The 17,024-nt window shown below is 38.0% G+C and overlaps 1 protein-coding gene across 2 annotated transcripts in view; it reads left to right on the plus strand.

Annotated features, from left to right (window-relative positions):
- Nucleotides 1-17,024, plus strand: part of LOC121945717 (F-actin-uncapping protein LRRC16A-like) — an 81,301-nt gene that overhangs the window by 45,516 nt on the left and 18,761 nt on the right. For both annotated transcript variants that reach the window (XM_042490014.1, XM_042490015.1), the window contains exons 10-20: nt 611-699; nt 2,047-2,141; nt 2,729-2,815; nt 4,301-4,404; nt 4,944-5,021; nt 5,643-5,719; nt 8,259-8,363; nt 8,898-8,967; nt 11,144-11,225; nt 11,374-11,473; nt 11,615-11,669. In XM_042490014.1, the coding sequence (XP_042345948.1) occupies nt 611-699; nt 2,047-2,141; nt 2,729-2,815; nt 4,301-4,404; nt 4,944-5,021; nt 5,643-5,719; nt 8,259-8,363; nt 8,898-8,967; nt 11,144-11,225; nt 11,374-11,473; nt 11,615-11,669 (942 nt within the window). The remainder of the gene's footprint in view (nt 1-610; nt 700-2,046; nt 2,142-2,728; nt 2,816-4,300; nt 4,405-4,943; nt 5,022-5,642; nt 5,720-8,258; nt 8,364-8,897; nt 8,968-11,143; nt 11,226-11,373; nt 11,474-11,614; nt 11,670-17,024) is intronic.

A 17,024-nucleotide genomic window follows, 5' to 3' on the forward strand; every position in this document is an offset into this window, starting at 1 on the left:
TGTGGTGTCGAGACCACAGAAGCGAGAAAACTTTCCTCCGTCTAAAGTGTCTCAAGTCTGCTGTCCCCAGTCTCTCCTTGTCACGCATAACTGGTCTTTAAGCGAAAGAGACAGAATTGACTCTGTATGCTGTTTTTTCAGTGAAACTTTAATTAGCATATACTTTCCAGAGTCGTTTCACAGCATTTTGCATAAGAACACTTGCGGGAATCCTGTGTCCCAAAAGTAAATTTCTGTGTTATTTCTATGACCTTGAATGTTTCACTCCAGGCCTTGCTGTTCTAGATAAAAGTGCACTTCAAGCCTTGGAGCTAGTTCCATTAATTAGTATATTTTTTAAAGCTTTTGATTAACGGATCAGTGAGCTAAGACCTGCTGTACTGCTGAGAGTGTGATACTTAATACTTAATAAAATGTAACATTATACCTTCCACTTTTCATATCAACCTGACTATCCACTGTTTTATCAGGCACCAACACAAAGACTGTAGTAAATTTACAGACTGTGTTTTTTCTGCCTCATTAAAATTACAATACCTGCAAAATTCTGTAAAACAAAAGTTATTCTGACATCTATGTTGTGTACATGTATGTATGTGTGTTTCTTTAGTCTGCAGATGTGTGTGAGCAGATCCTTCGGGTAGTGTCTCGCTCCAGTCGACTGGAAGAGTTGGTTCTGGACAACGCAGGGCTCAAAACGTAAGAGTATGCAAACTATTAAAGGGGTACTCCACCAATTTTACATCTCAAGGTTATCGAATTGCTGCCAGAGCTTTGTCAAGCGCGAGAAAACAACTCAAACGTAATCACTTGAGTTATATTAGCTTGAATTTAGACACTACACATTTTTAGCAGAAAACCTCTGTTACAAACTCTCTGTGTTCTCTCTCTCTCTTTCCCAGAAAGAAAGACTCTAATGAAAGTCACTAAGTTGAATTATGGAAGTGTAGAATCCAAGCTTTATAGAGTTTGACCCATACTAGCAACTAAGGGCTTGTTCAGACTGCTTGAATCCTTTTTTTTTTTTGGCATAGCCAACTTATCGAGATTGAAGTTTGGACAGGAAACAACATAAAATGCAATTTTTGCAAATAAAATCAAAATCACATTTGGAGATGGATTAAAATGTCTTAAATGCTTAAATTGGATTTCAGAGTGTCTTTGGCATCACGCTTAATGTGACACACAACCACAATGTCATATCCAAAGTGACAGAAATGCTGATCAGAATCCATGCTGTGACTAGCAGAGCGCTACAAAGGACACTGTATAGAACAACAGTATGTGGACGGCCGCCAAAAGAAATTCAAGTCAGTAACTACGACTTGACAGCATGATTGTTTAGAGGGTGAAATGATGGTCTTCCAACTCTTATGCTTCTGTGTTGGAGAGCCACATCACCAATGTAGTTACTGATGCCTACCTGCCTACCACAGCAACCCATAGTGGTAGCTTGGTGATATCTAGACACTCAGATCCTATCTGATTTAGCCCTTTTTTAAAAAGTCTATCACACATTTGTTTACTTTTGAAAATGCAACACACAAGACTGTAAAAAAGTAAAAAATTCTTCTGGAAATAAGGTAAATGTCATACTGTTATAGATAGAATACCAAAATTCCGACTTTGACATTAATGTGAAGATGAAGCTGAAATGTTGTACACATACCAAACTGAAATTTTGACTTATTATATAAGTAAACACAGGTGTTACTAATAACATTAACAAAATCTCTGTTCTGTTCAAGTGTCCCAATAAGCCATGACAGTGTCAATGTAATCCAGCATGCACAACACCAGGACACTGAAACTGAAGCATCTAAATGGAATTCAGCCATCATTAACATTGTTGTTTACACCTCTGCTTTTCCGACTGTGACATATCAACATGTGTTCTGTAAAACAGGCCTTCTAACTTCTCTTCTGCTCTGCTCTCCTGCCTTGGCAAGAAACAGTATTCATGTTACCACAGCTTTTTGACAGGTCGCACACGTACAGAACATTGGTCATACACAGGTAACGGATGCACTCTTTTACACTCTGCAGTGATTTTGCCCAGAAGCTAGCTGCTGCCCTGGCTCACAACCCCAGCTCAGGACTCACCACCATTAATCTTGCCAACAACCCACTGGAGGACCGAGGTACGATATCTGCTCTAATGTCGTCTAATGTACTCGTCTCTGGTCTGTTCTACTCTCCACTGTACTCTGGTCTACACAGCTCTGTTCTACATTAGGTGTGAAAGGTAACTGTCCTACTAAAGTAAAATATAGGGTACATTTAACATTTAGATTTCACTTGCCAACTCTTAAATGTGCAACATTAATTAAGGTATACTACATACAGTTAAGGTTCCTTTGTTTCAGTGCAGTGAGTTCAACAACTTCAATATTTCATCACCTCTATCCTAAGGCCTCTCACTCTATCCAGGACACATGAATTAAATATACATTCCACCAAATATTCAGGCAGGCGCATGTAAACATTTGTCAGATTCCTGGGTCTCACTGATCTCTGGCTTATTTGTCCTCATGTAAAATTTAACATGAGGATTTATTGAAAGTGTTCTTATCTAAAATCAACACCATATTTTTAAATTTTGTTTGTAATGTTGCTTTGATAGACATTTTAACATTTGTCATTTTATTTGTGTGTTCAGTTTATCTTTTTTTGTCTGTTCAGTCACTATGAGGAGAATCACTGTCCATGTCTTTCTCCCTCGCTGCAGGTGTCTCCTCCCTGGGTGCTCAGTTTGCCAAACTTCGTTTGGGGCTCAAGCATTTAAACTTCTCCAAAACCTCACTATCACCCAAAGGTATGTGCTGCCCTTTGCATACAGTTTAGAAACACCCAAAACAGGTGGATGATGAATGAAAACATTTGCAGTTTTGAAATTTTCTTGGTTCAGTTCATTAAAATATTAAAAATTAAATTTAATATTGTTATCAGCTGGCTTTCCTGTTTCTGTTTAAATTTATACGCTCCCCTATGATCAGATGCATTTCATATTTTCAACTAATTTGATCGCACCTACTGCTGGGATGCTAATGACACTTAATTTTTGCTCTATTAACACTGTGAGGGAAGATTGAGAGAAATAAAAAAGATGTATTTGTAATGTGTATGTGCAGGGACAATCTGCAAACATGCAAACATGTTTTCATTTGCATAAATGCTGCTTACTAGGCCACTTTTGTTTAATCAGAAGAGACGTAACCTCTTAACTTGATGGGAAAATCCTTCTAAAGTAATGGCTTTTAATGAAACGCTCTGAAGGGGCTGATTGCTTCTCTGCAAAAAAACAAAAATTGCAAAGGGATTTGTAGTCATTCTTGTTATAATTCCTAGATTAAATGTAGCTGCTGTCAACAGTCACTTGCAGGTAAAATTCCTTCTTGGTTCTCACCCAAAGTAAACGCTCCTGCAGCGTCTTTAGGGACCCACTGTAAACATGCTCTGCTCTCAGGCAATCAATAAGGAGCTCTCATATTTCACATTGTAGAGTTAGTGAGAGGCTTGTGCTGCCTAAACTGAGCCCCACTCGTCTAGCCAAAGGCACAATCCATAATCAGAACCCCATAAGCTCAGAGCAAAAGAGAAATTGAGAACATTTTTTTTAGCACTGATTTTGTTTGGTGAAACTCAAGAAGGTCTACCATTTGATCTTGAATTTTAATTCTAGTTGAATGTAACTTTTTTATATTGAGACATTTGCATCTCTTGGAAATATCTTGAATATAAATGTTTTCTCTCTGTGTGTATTTCTCTAATTGTTCCATTTATCACACTCTTTTATCTCTGTTGTCTAGCTCTGATAAGTCACTTACTTGACAGTCATGCCTTGATTTATGGCTAGTTCAGTGTGTCAGCCATGTGACAGACGTGACACGGGTCAGTCGTGTCACGCACAGATGGTCGTTTTCTTGTGCACACTGAAATAGAGTTCCTTGCATGCAAAGAAATGCATACACTCACAGTTTCTCAAATAAATCCTCATCATTCGTTTAAGTTCTGCACTTCATGAGCGTGATGTTTTGATTTTGTTGTGCCATATAAAAAAAGTGAGTTCCTCATCCTCAATATATATAGCGTTACATACAAAAAGGTGTAACATCACATTCATATAACTATGAAAAGGCACACTCTTTCACTCTCCATGCATTCACTCTACATTCTGAACCCGTTCTTTCCTGTCTTCACCCACTGCTCATTTCCTCCGCTATTTCCTTCAGTGTGCTGTCAGAACATCAAGTGGAGATTTGAGGGTTGTGATAATGCTGACGCTGCGTGTGTGTTTCAGGGGTGAACAGCCTTTGCCAGTCACTGAGTGCCAACCCGTCCATCCCCAGCAGCCTGGTCCATCTGGACCTCTCAGGGAACGTCCTCCGAGGAGACGACATGCAGGTACAAACACACACAGTTTCCAATCAGTCTTCAAACTAGTAGCAATAACACTCAATTGATTAAAACAGATCAGTGGTTCAGTTGTGTAGAGGCCTTTTCAGACCATTATAAATCACAACTTTGTCTCAATACAGCTCCAGCAGCATCTCCATATCAGTTCAAATAGAGAATTGTCTGTATTTTTGATGGTATTGAAAAACCTAGCTCTGAAATTCCAAATACCCTGGTATATCAAAAACCTTGATACGACCCCAGGCCTAGGATGAAATATGTAAATGGTGGAAAGGTTGGAAAATTGGAAATGAATAGACGCAGGAAAGGGATAATAGACAGTCAACAGTAGAATAACAGAGAGATCATGAAAAAACCCTTAAGTCCACAATAGCTACATAAAGTATGCAGAAGTAAAATCACATGGTTCTAAAACCCATTAGAAAACATTTCTCATGTGGGTCAACAATGCAACATATTCTTCAGGAGTGTATCAGACTGATGTTCCCCTTTGTAACAATGTGTGTCATGTCTTGTTTTACATTTAGCATTTCTACCACTTCCTGGGTCAACCCAACAGCCTGGCAACCCTTGACCTCTCCAACACTGACTGCTCATTGGACCAGGTGAGTCAGCACATGCATTGATGATATCCTGCCAATTAAAAGATAATCAGATAAAGCTATACGTAATAATGGAGAACACATTTTTAATTAAACAAGCCGTCGAGAATAAGAGAATTACTTTCAGTGCACAAAAAACATTTAATTAGAGTTGTCCCACATTATGCAGCATTGTAAAATAAAGTACCAGAACATTAATATTTGTGTTGCAGCCAATGTAATCCAATTGTATACACCCACTCAATCTGTGTTGCTGTCTGCTGCTTGTGAAATGGTCTGAATACCGTATGTGATGTATTGATGTGGGTCTGAGAGCCAAACACAGCTTATTGATTAGCCTGAGATGTAGCCAGCTGTCAGCCTGTCACTGAACATATTGATTAGCTCCTAAATCATATTGTGTTTCTCTCACATGCAACCAGATAAACACACTTACAGTACACACTTTTAAACACACAACACAGATGTAATGCTTTCTTGTGCAAGAAGTTGTAACGTTCAAAACTCATTGATTGCTAAAGCACTTTAAGAAATTACATTTTTATAAAACATCAAATTAAACCAAGATTTGAGACAGTTTATGCAGCTTGGATGTTTTGGTGATATATTATTTGTGTTTTCCAGGTTTGCTCGGCTCTGCTGCGAGGCTCGGCCCAGCACCTTTCTGTTCTTAACATGTCAAAGAGCATTTTCCCTCACAGGTAAGAACCCCTGTGGGGTTTTGAATATACACTGTGGGGGGTTTTGTTTAAAATATGTTCAAAAAAATCCCCAAACATGTGTAACACAACAATCCTTTCCTTGTATTGCTAATTACTGTGGATGCTTCAAAGGAACCCTAACCCTAACCCTAAGCCAACCCCCACCCCTAAACCCTAACCCCACTAGAGTTAGCCATTTTTCAACCTTTTAAATGTTGAGTTTTTGTACTGTTCCTTTGGAATTCTACACCAAAAACCTCTTCAAAGTGCTAAACTATGACTTTTTTGACATTTGGAACCACAGGTGCTTCTGATTAGCAGATCAGACTTCCATCAGCTCCTGTTTGTTTCTTTGGTATTACTGCAACCACAACAAATTCTACTGTTACTACTACTACTACTACTACTACTACTACTACTACTACTTTTTTTCTACCACTGCTAGTACCAGCAAACTGGTAATAGTAGTACTTTTGCTACTATGACCTACTGCCACTGCACTTCTAGTAGTACTAATACAACTACTTACACTACTACTGCTGACAATGCTATAGCAGTTCCACTACAATACCTTCTACTAATACTACTATTCTACCACAACTACTGCTACTACTGTTACTACTAGTACTAGTACTGGGACAACTAATTATACTCCTGGTACTGCTATTACTACTACTGCTTCTACTAGTAGTTGTACTGGAACAATTGCTACTATTAACACACCTACTTCTACTACTACTGCAATCGCTTCTACTACTGCTACTACTGCTTCTTATACTATTACTATTCCTTGTAGTGACAGATGTACTGCTATTTGTTATACTTCCATGACTACAACTGCTACTACTGTTATTATTAATGCTAGTAGTAGTTCTATCCTTTTTTTGTCAGCTGCAACTTCTGCATACTTTCAGCTACACAAAAACCATTCGAATGTCGAAATGTTATGCTCTTGAAGGACATTTATGACTCAGTTTTTTTCTACATTTCATGCCTCATATGAAACATTTATTATTTTAACCTTTTCAGTTAACATCATCTTCTTCCTTTGACACTCTTCCAGTTCAACTCGCAGCTTCTTCAGTTTAAAGCAGTTCAGCTTTCATTTCTGCCAGTTTTTCAGATATTTTTGGCAATTTGTAATATATTTCTGCATTTTTAGCCATGGTTTTAAACTGATTTCAGCGTTAAGCATCCACATGCATGTTCCACAGGAACTGCATTTGCTAGTTTAAAATGTAGTGCTGCTCTGTAGTATCACCTCATACACATAGACCCATTCATGATTGCATCTTTGGCAAAGCTGCTCCCACCTTTGGGGAAAAGAAATATTTAAAATATCTATTTTAAAAGAAATAAAGAAATAATGCATACAGATTTGTCAAAATTTTAAACAAATTTCAAAAAGGGTCAAGTCAGTAACAGGCAATAACAGTCATATATGTATATTAATAGTGGAGGCATGACTAATGATAATGGCAGTAGTAGCTGACGGCAAAGTTTTGAAAATTCATTGGTAAAAATGTGTGGGAACCCTGTGTGTTGATTTAGCTTGTTTCTTACAAGGTTTGTTGATTAAGAGTGCATTTGCATGATTTTCCAAATACCATTACAGACATCCACGCTTATCCACAACTGCCAGCTCCATCCTTTTTTGAGATCAGGGCCTAAATGCTATGGGGATACTGAGTTTCATTCCAAACTTGTTTAATATGAAACAGGTCTAGAATCTCCTGTACATTGTCATCCATTACGTGCCCACTGGAAAATGGGCTGCAGCTGATAGCCCCACTGATGCCTTTCTGGGATTCTCCTTCCTGTCGTCATCAGTGGTGTCTTTTTGCACCCAAAGGCAGATTTGTCCTGAGATGACTGGCTTGTTACAGTAGCTCCTTTTAGCCAAAATTTGTGTCTGTGTGTTGGTGTGTGACACCTGCTGGTGATAAAGTGGCATTACAGACAGGATGTAATACTGAATGGCACAGTGTGTTTGACTGGGTTTGTAAATGTGCGCTATTCAGTTGTGTTTTGAATCTGATTTTGTGTGTGTGTGTGTGTGTGTGTGTGTGTGTGTGTGTGTGTGTCTGTGTGTGTGGTGCAGGTCTTGTGTGTAACAGATGGGTGGTGGGTGGAGTTTTCTTCCCATTATTATCTCTTTTTCCAGTGTGCCTCTAGGGAGTTGAGGACTTCATCAAGGGGAGTAGAGGACGGGAGGGGGGTGGAGAGGGGAGATGAGCAGAGGTGAGAGAGAGGAGGAGGCATGGGGAGAGGAGGAGAGAACAACAGAGAGTAGCTATGGAAGGAGAGAAAGTAAGTAGATAAGGAAGAGATTAGAAATCCCCTCTGAAGACTTTGTTTGTGGAGCAGAAACAGTTTCCTTAGTAGATAAAGCTAAAATGGGTCACAGGCTTTTCGGTCATCATTGAGCCATATATGATGTTGCATTGAAAAAGCTTTTTAAAAAATGTTGGTGACTTGTATTTCAAGTCATTAGTGCATCTGCATTATTTCATTTCCTGCTCTCTTGTTGATTTTGAAGGAAAGGCAAAGAGGTGCCTCCGTCATTCAAGCACTTCTTCAGCAGCGCCATGTCTCTCAGCTCCATCAACGTGTCAGGAACCAAGCTGCCACCAGAGGCCCTCAAGTGAGAGAACAATTCATTCACATTTAATGTGTCTGAGGAGCTTCTGCCCCACATTCTCCGACACTGTACTTTGTGTTCCTCGTCTTCATTTGTTACCTGTACTCCCTTTTAAAGCTGTGCATTGTTAGACTTTGAGGTACATTGAAAGTAAACTTGTCTTGTCAGCTTATATCAGAGGACAGGCACTGCAGCCGTATCTGCACCAACTGGGACACTGCAGTGCAATCTTTTTTACTAAAATTGGTCTTATTATTTTACAAAATTGAACAAAATGGGATAAAATATAACACATCGAGGGGAACTTTGATGATTTTACAATCTACAAAGTTACACCATTAAGAGTTTGCAAAAGTTGAAATAATATACCTTAAAGGGGAACACAACCTAAATTAAGAATTCCAATATGTTACATTTATGGTTTAGGAAAGTTCAATCAATTGTTTGTTTTTTGTTTTTTAAACATTAACAAATTTTAACAGTCTGTTTGACTGGATTTATTTTTTTAACTGCATTTTTTATGCATATTTTTTTCAGAGCTCTCCTGCTTGGCCTAGCCAGTAACCTCAATCTGAAGGACGTGTCTCTAGACCTCAGCTGCTGTGAGGTAAAACTGACAGAATTACACAATGCAGACTCATTTTCTATTATAAAACATTTTATTTAAAGTCAGTATATCTTTTACAATTTCTACATTTGTACCTGGATTGTAAGGGATAATTCCCCAAACAGCTGTGTTGAAATTACTGTCTTAACGTGGCAACTGTAGAGCTGAAGCTCCTCATAATCATTAGAGATGAATACAGGATTTTAAATTTCTGCTGTGACAACAGTGATTTTTTCAGAGCAGTTTTACACACACATTATATTGATGCTGATGTTTATACACATAAACAGTAGGTAAAACAGTTTAAAAACAATGCAGCAAAATACAGTTTAATTCTGGGTAATCAAAGGATTGCAATCAGTAGATTTTAGGAGGGCGCTATTTTCTTTATTGTATTCCTTTATTCTTCCCTGTTTCCAATTCAAACAGTATTTGTGTAAGTGCTCTTGTTAGACAAAGTTGGGAGAGTGTGGTTTTTAATAGTTTGGAGGTAACACTCATCCAATGCAATCAGCTTTTTAGGATCCACTCCAAACCCATTTGACAGGCCAGTGACACCATTAAGAGGCTGTATAATGGAATACTTGGCAGACAGCGGACGGGGGTGCAACAGAGGGGTGGGGGTGGGAGGAGGCTTAGTTTCCGTTCCTAATTGTTTCATCACAACTCTTACCCACAACGTGCACACACAACACACAGCAGCTCCTCGTCTTCATCTCCCCTGCTAAAACAGAAAAAGAGCTTGCTGCAGATTCAATGGGGCTGCTAAAGATAACACATGAATGCAAATTACACAGGAAATCCAATTCCACATTCCCATAGAAATCTTCCCAAACTGAAGCTGCGGGGGAAATGATGCGTTCCGTCCTTTTTCGGGGTCTTAATGAACTGTTTGGTGGCAGCAGGCCAAATCTCTGCTATGAGTGGGCTGACAGCATGCAAAATAACGACTGTGTGTATGACTCCTGTTGAGTGAGTTTGTGCCCATGGTTGTGAGTCGAAGTATGATCATTAAGCATCTGTGTGTTTTTTGTTGCTGGTAATTGTTGGCGTGGCTTTGACATGCTGTTCTCTCCCCATAATGCTTCTGTAAGCTTGGCCATTGTGTAAGTATAAATGTGCTCACTCTTAATAATTAACATCTCATTCCTCCTCGTTTTTTTTTTGCACATGCCTTATTTTCTGCCGACCCTATTCTTCTCAGGATTCATATTTATTTTCTGGATGATCTGTGTTGTTATTTTAATTATTGTGTCATTTCTATCCCGCATGTTTCCATTATTAGTTATCTGTTAGACAGCGATCTTTAATATTTTCATATTAAAACATGTCTTTTTAATGTTGTCAAACTCATTGATACATTAGACACTTTGTTTGATACCATGTGTTTAAAACAGACAATCTCAGTTTTTTTATATATTCACTTGTTTCAAAATTACCAAAGCTATTAAAAGAAAGATCTACAATCAAATTTTCAACGCAAATTTTCTATTCACATTAATACAAATGTATTGGTATTTGTTCAGTGACTTTTCTGTATCAGCACTGTGTGCAGGTTCTTAATTTAAAAAAAAAGAAAGGGAAAAATTACGCAACGTGTGATAGCAATCACAATAATACAATAAATTCAATAAACACAAATAGCTAGCAGCAATGTCTCTCAAAAGTTATAAATGGCATAAAAACAGTAAAAAAAAAAAAAAGATTAAAAAAATAAATCGGAAACAGGACCTATTTAATCCAAATGATCCTTTGTGAACCCAGGGGTTTTTCTTTTCTTTTTGCGGTTTTACTGAAATAGCTGTGAAAAAAAATTTATATTTGAAGTACAACATTTTGGCATAGTGACAATATTACTTCCTCTGTTGTTTCCAGAGCTGCACACATATTTCTGCTGTATAATCAGTTCTGAAATCTCACACCCATTTGTACAAACATTTGCACAGTGAATGCCTTTGTGGAAGCTCTGTGACATTTTGCGGCCATGCGGCAGGATCCACCAAAAAGCTGTGTAATTTCAGTGCAGGCGCCAGTTACGGAGTCATGTATTCAAACTGTTTCAAGCTCTAGTAACCTGTACTTTAGTAAATAACCAGGCTGCATGTTACCTGGTGTCTCATGTGTTATATGTGTGAGTGTGTAATTGTCTTTAAAATTTGCTCTCCTGTGTTTATAGTTGCGATCAGGAGGTTCTCAGATACTTGAAGGTTGTATTGCTGAGATCCCAAACATCTCCAGTCTAGACATCTCTGACAACGGTGAGATTGCAGCTTCCATGCATACTGTGCTATAAATCAGCTTTTTAGCCTAACCTAATTCTTAATGAGTCCTCAGTATGCAACTATCAAAATCAATTACATTCAATCAATGTTATTATCATTTCTAACCTATTCCTTCACCCTTTAGGTCTGGACTCAGACCTGTCCACTCTGCTGGTGTGGTTGGCCAAGAACCGATCCATCAGACATCTGTCTCTGGGGAAGAACTTCAACAACATCAAATCCAAGTAAGTATACAATACAGGAGGAGAGGGTGCACAGCTGACGTGTATAGTACGGGGCTGTGAGAGAAACCTTAGTTTACCGTTAGTGTTATTATCATGTTCTCAATATCTATTTTCTTCCTGTCTTTCCTCTACCTGACTCAGAAACCTCGCTCCAGTGTTGGACAGCCTAGTCCATATGATTCAGGAAGAGGAGTCGGTGAGTTTTTAACTTACATCTCCCTCCGGTTTTGCACAGAATGGTAGATAGATGCTGAAAGAGAATGTCCTCCAAACAGACGCCTCAATTTGAAATTACATATCAGACAGCACACAGCTGAAGCAAATCACTGAATCTCCACCAGCTGCTCCACAACTGACCTTTGACCTCTTCATCAGAGGCCGTGTGATAACAATCACCCTACAGTGATCAGTTACATATCACATTAAACTGAAACCATGTGGTTTATAAGAGCTGTACCCAAATATTCATACTATTTTTACTCATAGGAAGGGTCAGTTGCATAAATTCAGGTCACTACAGAGCTATAAAGGAAAACACCAAAGAACAGTGTATTTTGAAAACAACAGAGTACTTAAAATGACTAAAAACGTAACTTTTTATCACCCTACTGTTTGCTGATGATCACCACCTCTATCCATATTTCATGAATTACTGAGTGATGATAGCTTAGCTTCTACAATCAATGTCTAAAGGAGGAGTTATTTTGATAGTATGAGAAGGTAGGTAAGCTATCATTTTCTTCCTTTGCTGAGCAGTGAAACGAAAGGATCTTCTCCAGCTCCTAGCCATCTTCCCTCCTCTCTGCCCCTCAATCTATCTCGCTCGATTTATCTCTCTCACCAGCATGGGAGCGGTAACAAATGTTGCCCTGGTGCCTGCCCTTTTTTGTCTTCTACAGAAGTGGTTGTGCTCGATTGATGGTCCTGTTGAGCAGCACTGTGCTGGATTGGTCTCTTGGTGCTGGCTGTCTGTGTGGGTTTATGTCATTATGTGTATGTGAAGATAGCATGTGTGCATGAGCCAGTTATCTGGCTGCGCATGTGGGATACACAGAGAGAAGGAAGATGGGAAAAACTTGATGGACGAGTAGTCAGGTACTGAAAAGTGATTTGCAGAGGTTAAAGGTTGTAGGTCAAAATGTCTTCATTAAGGATGGATATTTAGGCATTAAAAGACATAGGGAGGTGAGAAAGGAGGTGGCAGATTGTTGTTTTTGTGGCATGGGGCAGCTTATCACAGAGAAGTGCCTGCTAAATAAAAAAAGCTGTGGTGCAGAGATTTCTGGACTCTACAGCAGCATGAATATCCCAAAATGAGTTGCAGGAAATACAATGTTCATCAAGAGCAGCAACCCTAGGCAGCTTTGTAACCTCAATTACGTTTCACTCTAAGTGTGAATATAAGATTTCATTTTACTCGACATAATATATATAATACATTTTTTTTCAAAAGGTATATTATGCAAGAATTTAGTAAAATTCAATGTGTAGACAAATACAGTGTCAATAATAAAGTGACCCCTCTCAGTCGTCACTTATGACCTGCTAGAAGTGTGTGTCGTATATTTTACTGCACAGACTCTGCCCTCTATCCTTGGGACATTTGTGGGTTTGTACCCCCACAGCACTCAGGTAGGGTCAAGATTTAAAGAATAATAGTGACCAGGTGCCTGACTGTAAATAGCAGGCGTTCAAGAGACAGCGCTGAACAAAACACAAATTTAACAAGGCAAAACACCAAAGAAAGTGAATCTGGAGTTGGCGTTTACTTTTACTTTTACCGGCCTGTGTGTTTAAAAACAATAGCCCATAATCCTGCATACTATACCTTTAAATTGCAGGTTGGGCTGAGGTTGGTCCGTGTTACCATGGTTATGTGTCTCCAACCGGTTAAAAGGCTCTCAGGAAGTGATGGGGTAATTACAGCTCAGTGCAAAAAAAATGCATATTCTACTACTGATAAGTCACACAAAAATGCATGCTGAACAATAGTTGACAAATTGAGTATGTAATACATTGTATGCAATTTTCGACACAGCGCTGGACTATTTCTCGGCTGGGGATAGTAACCCTAACCTGGTTGGAAACTTTAAGGTGAGGATGAGACAGCAGGAGTTTCTCCTAGCCAAGAAATATTCCCCTGGAGAAAAATAAAATGGGAATGGGCAAAACAAACAAAGAAATCCCCTATATTGCTCTTACATTACAATGTGTAACATATCAGCACAAACAAATCAGAAAGAGCACCATTCTCCACTCTCCCGAGCTGTTGCAGACTTGAGTGGAGAGATAAGATGTGCAATTGCTGCACATACACTGCAGGATAAATGAGTTTCAGCAGAATATTAATCACCATTCATCATTTTACCGACATTCATGATAGAGATCAATTTGTCTGTGGTATAAGGTCACTTTTATTTGCATGTCTTGGATTACAATTTCTCATTTTCTTGGTCTTATTAAACACGACGTGTATGCATACCCAGGGAAATTATGTCACATTTTAGTGATTAATAACGGCTGAGAATCAGAGCTGCCAAAAGTCATGAACTTCATGGGGAGGGACAGGACTTGTAATTACTTTTGTTGGCTCAAAATACAGATGTTGCCATTATATGCTTCCCCTTCTACATTTACTGCTACAACCAGATGGTTTTGGTGCACTGGTTTTCTGTGCTACAGTTGGACATTCTGCTATTCTGCTTTAGCTGTTGTTAACCCAGTGAAATCTCCTTCTAGACTTTACATCACTGGAAAGAGAATTAGCTACTGTGGCTACTGATCCATAAACTTGTACCTATTTAAGTCTGCATGTTTAATGTTTGCTCAGTGTCCCACAGGAGCACATGCAGGCTGTTACTAATCCTCTCTGCATAAGACATAAAAAAAGTAATTTTCTGTCTTTATAACCATGTTGATGCTTTTCCTCCACACATACATTGCTGCCCAAAATAATCTGCTATAAAATACCCCTCACTTTATCACTCTCCTTTAAAGACAAAAGCTCTGTTGGAGAGGAACTCCAACATCATTCAGATCTCTTTGGGAGTGTGTCATGCAGTGACTTTTTTTTATGTCATACTATACTATGACTACATAATGTACGGTTTTTGGATGTCAACTTTTATTACGACTTTTTTTAATGGTTGTTTGAGCGACATACTATAAATTGACGATTTTATGCTATTTTGTTGTACAAGATATAGTATGACTTTTTTCCCACAACATCCTTTAGTGTGACTTTTTTGTGATGTTTTGGACAACATACTGTAGTATGCCAATTTTGGATATTTTGGACTATGTACTATCCTATGATTTTTTTAATGCTATTTTTGATAAAGTATAGTATAACTTTTTATTTTTGTTTTGAACAAAATACTATTCTAAGACATTATATGGTAATTAAGATGACAAATGTACTATGATTGTGATATTTCTGATGACATACTATGACTTTTTTTTTTTTTTACATATTTTGAACAACATGTTATACTATGAGTTATGAGGATGTGATGGGTGTCATGATGTAGTGTGCCTTTTTTAGTACGTTATCCAGTATGTCTTCCGAAATTAAATAAAAAAGTAACATGGAAGTTTATTGTCCAAAAAAGCATAAAAAATCATAAGATAGTATGTCATCCAAAATTGCACAAAAAAAGTCATACTATAGTATGTCATCCAAAATTGCGCAAAAAAGTCTGACAAACTAAATTCAAATCAAACCGTGACCTAATAACAAAGAGATCACAACAACTCATTCAATAGCATTACATCAATATATGGTACACACGATATGATGAAAGACAAAGTGAACAGTCTTGCTCAGCCTGTACTTATGTCCTAATGTTAAACCCAGTTGTTACTTGCCAATCTAGGGTTTTTTTTATTTTTTGGGGGATTGCTGGCTGAAGAAAGGGTTGATTCTGGCCGTTTTTGCAACATCCTATGCTATGGTGTGTCTCAACATGCTATTTTATGTGGTTTAATGTGGTTTTCAGCTGTTTTTTGGACACGTAATATTTTGACATTTTTGCTATACTATAGAATGGCATTTTCGGTGGATTTTTTGACATGCTATTTCATGGTGTTTTTGCCCATTTTTGCAACATCCTATGCTATGGCGCCTCTCGGCACCCTATTTTATGCGGTTTTCATCTGTTTTTGGGATGTCATATTTGACAATTTTTTTTCCATACTATAGTATGTTATTTTCAGTTCTTTCTTCGACATGCTATATTATGGTGTTCTGGGACGCTTTTGCAACATTTTATTCTATAGCATGTCTTGGCATGCTATTTTATGCAGTTTTCACCTTTTTTTGGAGTTTTTGGGACACGGCCTATTTTGACAATTTTTGCCATACTATACTATGGCATTTTCAGCTGTTTTTTTTTTCTCCAAAATCCTATATAATGGTGTTTTGGGCTGTTTTTGCAAAATTCTATGCTATGGCGTGTCTTGGCATGCTATTTAATAAGGATTTCAGCTGTTTTTGGGACATTTCGTATTTTGACATTTTTTACCATACTACAGTATGCCATATTCAGCTGTTTTTTCAATATGCTATATTATGGTGTTCTTGGCTTTTTTTTTGCAACATTTTATGCTATGGTGTGTCCTACGCACACTATTTTATGTTGCTTTCAGCTGTTTTCGGAACATGTCATATTTTGGCATTTATGCCATACTATAGTATGCCATTTTTGGCTGTTTTTTCAATATGCTATGTTGTGGTAATTTGGGCTGTACCATATTATGGCAAAAACATCAAAATATAACATGTCCAAAAAACTGGTGAAAACCACATTAAAGCACATAACATAGCATGCCAAAACACGCCATAGCAAAGAATGTTGCAAAATCTACCAAAAACACCTTGAAATAGCATGTTGAAAATTTCACCAAAATTGCAAGGCTATAGTATGGCAAAGATGTCAAAATATGTCCAAAGAAAAGCTGAAAACCAAATTAAAGCACATGAAGTAACGTGCTGAGACACGCCATAGCAAAGGACGTTACAAAAATGGCAGAAAACACCATAAAATAATATGCTATTTGGGAATCTCCAAAAATGCAGGGCTATAGTATGGCATAAAATGTCAAAAATGACATGTCCTAAAACCAGTTTTAAACACCTCAAAACAGCATTAAATAGAGTGCTAAGACACGCCACAGTATAGAATGTTGCAAAAAAGGCAAAAAACGCCATAATAATGCATGTTGAAAAATGACTGAAAAAGCAAGTCAGTTCCATGGCAAAAAAATTCAATAAATGACGTGTCCCAAAAACAGTTTGAAACACCTCAGAACAGCATATAATAACGCCCTAAGGCATGCGATAGCATAAAATATTGCAAAAACAGCCAAAAACACAATAATACCGAATGTTGAAAAAATCACCGAAAAGACAAGGCTATAGTATGGCAAAAAATGTCAAAAATGCCATGTCACAAAAACAATTTAAAACACCTCAAATCAACACAAAATAGCATGCCGAGGCACGCCATAGCAGAGTGAACAGCATAAAATAACGCCCTAAGGCATGCGATAG

Source organism: Plectropomus leopardus, chromosome 7 (assembly GCF_008729295.1).
Source record: "Plectropomus leopardus isolate mb chromosome 7, YSFRI_Pleo_2.0, whole genome shotgun sequence".
Classification (NCBI taxonomy): Eukaryota; Metazoa; Chordata; class Actinopteri; order Perciformes; family Serranidae; genus Plectropomus; species Plectropomus leopardus.